Genomic DNA, 4,872 nt, shown 5'->3' on the forward strand with positions numbered 1-4,872 from the left:
AGTCGTGTGAGAAACGCCGAGAACAAACGGGGGGACTCTGTCTCCAAAAGATCTCCCCTGAACTTGGCGGAACAGCCTATTAAAGGCTTACTTAATTACTCTAATGACACTGGACAGGCCTTAAACCTCGGACCGGGCTTGGACGAGAGTTAAGATCGCTTGCTGGGATTTGTAAACAGGCGATCGTGTGAGAAACGCGAGTTGGAAGAAAGAGTGTTTCTTTTTTCGCCGGCTTTGTTTTCAGTGCGCACAGTGCGCCCCGCCGGATCAGGCGATCCCAACGCTCAGTTCTTGTTTCCCGCCTGGGTTCTTACTATGCAAATAATATTCCAAAAGTAATCACGTGTCTTTAGAACAGCCACGTGGATTAACAAAGCAGGTTTGCCCCCCTGCTAGCCCATGGCTTTAGATTTTTACTATTTCTTTAACTGATCCTAAATGCACACATTTACCCAAAAGCATGTCTCTAATCCCATGGAATAATTTACACCATGAATGCAGGAGTCCCTTGGATGATCACTTTAAAAGGGGCAGTTCTCTACTCACACCTCAGTCCGCTTCATCTCCTACCAGAGCAACACACTTCTTCATCATCCAGCCTAACTCATTTTAACACTTTTGACAGAAATTCGTCGATGGCATCGAAGATGAAAGACAGGAAGGTACGCGCTCCTCGTGCGCTCTGCATTTTGACGACTTAAATATCATGGCAACATGACACTTTTAACACTTTTTAGTTGCAATTTGGAATTTTGTACTTTCAAGAACTATTGTCAAACTGCTATTTGGAGTAATTTTTACAGCAGTGGAACCGAAATCCACTGTGCACCTGCTTGTGGCACGCGTTACTGGACGATTAGGCGCGTAATGATGTGAAAGAGCCTATCTGACAATTAAGCAATATTTAGTGACAGTAATCGACTTAATTACGTTAAAAATACCTGATTTTGGTTAAATATGCTGAAAGGTATGTCTACTGTGTCCAGTGGCGGCTCAGATTTATACAAACTCTCCAGAGCGCGCAGATGTCCGCTGCGCGCTCTGGAGCAACAAAGCGCGCGGCGCGCAAAAGCTGCCTGGAGTTTGTGTACAGTCCCCAGCAACACGTTCTTCGTAATTCAGTGGACTACTGCGTGTTTTAACTTTATAATATGTCTCTGTAAGTTGAGATTCACTTCAGTGATTCCATGTGCTCATGTCGTTTCTCCTCTGTTTTGCAGCGAACTCCCATCTCTCACAAAGTCATCGAGAAACGAAGACGGGACCGAATTAACCGCTGCCTAAACGAACTAGGGAAAACAGTACCGATGGCAATGGCAAAACAGGTAATGTAATAATATAATATTTGTATATTTGATTTATCAATTATGCTATCTTGATGCATTTTTACAACTGATCGATGGATGCTTATAGCAATGCTACTGATTGGAGGTTGATAATTGCGGTCGTTCATCTTGTAATGTTGAATTATTTCTTTACTTTTTTTTTAGAGCTCTGGAAAACTGGAGAAAGCTGAGATCTTAGAAATGACAGTTCAATATCTGCGAGCGCTGCACTCAGCGGATTTTCCCAGAGGGAGAGAAAAAGGTCAGTAAACTTTTTACGCATCTCTTTTACTTTACGCATTAAACCACCACCAGCCTGTCCGCAGAATGAAACTGAATTTCTCTATTCTGGTTGCATATAGATCCGTGGTTACTGGTATATTTGTGTAATTTTTTATTCTAATTATTGTTGAGTGAATTTTTAAGTGAGAATTTCTAGATAGTCGACATTTTGTCCAGTTTTACGCACCGGAATCACACTACAAAAACTTGGCTTAAGATATCGACAGGGTTGTAATCGTTGTTCACTTTATTTAACTACAGGTGAACTTCTCGCTGAGTTTGCGAACTACTTCCACTACGGATACCACGAGTGCATGAAGAACCTGGTGCACTACCTGACCACAGAGGACAGAGCTGAAACCAAAGACATCAAGTACGCACGGATCCTCGCCTTCTTACAGTCCAAGTCCCGTGTGGTTACCGAGCCCGTGTTCGGCTCCGTCGGCTCGATGCCAGAGGCGTCTGACTACCTCGGCCAGCTTCTCTCCTCCCCGGAGCACCAAAACCACAGCCCGTCCGACTCCGTGTACCAGCAGAGTCCACCGGGACACTTCTCCTGGCACAGCTCGGCGCGCAGCCCGGCCATCACGTACCCAACAGTGCCGCTCTCTGCGCACACACAGCAGCACGGTGGATACCTATCACCGGTGCAGGGACTCGATCACCACTATTTTAACTTCATAGGTCACACGCACGCAAACACGTTTAGTTTGCACAGTGCGCAACACGCCATGTAAAAACGTCTGCTATTTTTTGTTGTTCTTTCTATTTATATAACTGTGAATGATGGAAACTGTTTCTGTACATGTTGTAAATAAATATTTCTGACTTAAATTCAGCTTATTTTGTCTCTATTTAAATTGGCTCAGATTAAATCTCAGTGCGTAAAGATCATCGAAGGTACAATTACAACATTGATGCCTTTCAGAAAGAATCCATTGCTCGAAAAAAAAGAGAAGAGAGAAACTAGTGCTCATATTTAAACGTCAGTGAATTCTTACAAATTTTGTGGAAATGTACGAAAAGGAGATTATAGTCTTTATCCTCGGCATTGCCCTTTATCGTATTATATAAATGAAAAACAAATTGTGTTATAGATTATTCTTGTTAGGAGTGACTTCACAATAAGAAGGAAAATCATTTGAACAAGAGCTGGACTCTAACTTTATCCTAGAACCCCCAAAACACCCAGTTTTTGTGGCGTACTACAATCTGTACCGAACATTTTATAAAGCGCAAAGACTATTATCTTTAGTCTGGCCCACAGACCTGCTTAAGGATTTATCTGTGGGTTTACTGAGTGACACATGAGGTTCCAGGGTGGCAGACATGAGCCCCACTGGGCCACCCTCTACCACCTTAAACAAACTTAACACACTTAACAAAACCATTGATTCATACAACACTCCCCCTTCCTGAAAATTTACATCAGATGTTTCATTAAAAAACAAGACAATTTGGTTTGTGATGGAGATAAATAATTGGATGAATATGTTCACACAAGCAATACAAGATAGTGTGATACTGAAGAAATCAAAGCACATTTGGAGTTTCCAGGATCTTTGAGAGTTACAGAAGAATGTGTCACAAACAGGATAAAAGTTGCCGTCTCTGAACTTTAGCCAAGTTTGACTATTTCCATATATTTAGGCAAATTAGACTTTTCATTTGGATTAGGAGGGGGTGTTATGCATGATGGAGGAGAGGCACCTTGGTTAAAATGTGGCATTAACCAATGAGTAAAAGTTGGAATTTTCTCCCACAAACAGAGCGAGCAGCTGAGGAGCAACATGCATCTCCATGAATTATCACAAGAAAAACCATGAACCTGCTCTCGAGCCTTTCAAATTGCTTTCCTCACTTTGCCATATGAGAGCAGTTAGAGGCTCTTTGCGTCGCACAGAATGAGGAATTAATCCGATCAAAAGAGAACTGTTTTTGGCAAGCTGCTGTCTGCTATATGTGACCACACGCATCTCAATAAATGCATCAAACTGCTTCCAGACCCCGTTCTGTCTTTCTTTAAGTGAGTTGTATAGAGGTGGATTGTAAAAAAAAAGAGAGAGGGAAGGGGGGAAACTTCTTGTTGTTCCTTTTCCCCCCTTTAAAACCAAGGAGCCCCATTGTGGAGCATCTGAAAGGGGAACAATCTCTGCCTCCTTGTGCTTCATCCTTGAGTGATTGCGAAGAAAAATAATCAACACCATGAAATCAAAGTTTCTCTCTGACAGCAGTGCAAGAAAAGAGTGAGAAGCAAAGAAGCAAAGCCTATGTGATTGCACATGTCTCTCTCCTGTGTCATTTCAGGCTCCTGTACCTGAACATGACACCAAAAGACAGAAAACTGAGTTGCGTTATGTGTCCTCATATTTGCACGTATGGACAGATATAGGATTGATGCAAGAATAATTTCCGGATGGAGGGGTAGATAACGGACGCATGGATAAGCCCACATTAATCGGTTGGATGGTTGGATAAACCCACATTAACCAGCCTCGGACCAAAAAGGACAGGCAACAAGAGAGGGCAAATGAAAGAAAGAAAAACATTGGGCATGCAGATGGAAAAAGTGACAATACGATAAAAGAGAAAAGGCTTTGAAGAAACACTTGGATCCCTGCGGCGCCAATATTGGTTTAAATCCTGACTCTGAACAGGAGAAAAAAGACTCATGTGCAGCCAGATGAGAAAGATTTAGCCACAGCACCTCACATGAATAATAATAAATTGAGCAGGGATAAGAAAAAAAAAAAACTCCCCAGCATTTTATTGTCATGTAAACTGAGTGAAGCTCCCGTTGGAGAATGTTTATCTTTTGCATTAATATCACATGCTGAACATGAACAATCTGCTCTTGTGAGAAATTATTCATCACTTGAACGTCAAAGAAGAACAGCATCGTGCTCAGACACTTTCACTTTGATTCAGATGAAAGAATGGACAAAAGTTTATAAAGAGAAAAGCATCTTCCTCATCCTGTCGAAACAGGAACTATGGTGGGAATCAGATCAATTCTTCATCCATGAGAAATAGTCAGGGCCCGAGCACGGACAGTGCAAAGGTCCTATTTCTTTTCATTATTAGGGAAAATCTATCTGATATTTGACGCCTCGAACCTACTCAAAAAATCACAAAATTTTGCGGGCGAGTCAGGCTTGGTGAAAATGGTTGTATTCTGGAGTAACCGGAAATGGGCGTGGCAAAATACCTCAACAGCGTCCCCAAGAACGCAGCAATTCATTAATCAGTGTCTTTAAAAATACAT

General features: G+C 42.0%; 1 protein-coding gene across 1 annotated transcript; it reads left to right on the top strand.

The window, feature by feature from the left end:
• The first annotated feature begins 635 nt into the window (after nucleotides 1–635).
• Nucleotides 636–2,344, top strand: helt (helt bHLH transcription factor). The gene is made up of 4 exons (XM_053419454.1): nucleotides 636–662; nucleotides 1,221–1,325; nucleotides 1,491–1,587; nucleotides 1,869–2,344. Exons 1-4 carry the CDS (start codon nucleotides 636–638, stop codon nucleotides 2,342–2,344), a joined length of 705 nt encoding a protein of 234 aa, XP_053275429.1.
• The last annotated feature ends 2,528 nt before the right edge of the window (nucleotides 2,345–4,872 follow it).

This window comes from Pleuronectes platessa, chromosome 3 (assembly GCF_947347685.1).
Source record: "Pleuronectes platessa chromosome 3, fPlePla1.1, whole genome shotgun sequence".
NCBI lineage: Eukaryota > Metazoa > Chordata > Actinopteri > Pleuronectiformes > Pleuronectidae > Pleuronectes > Pleuronectes platessa.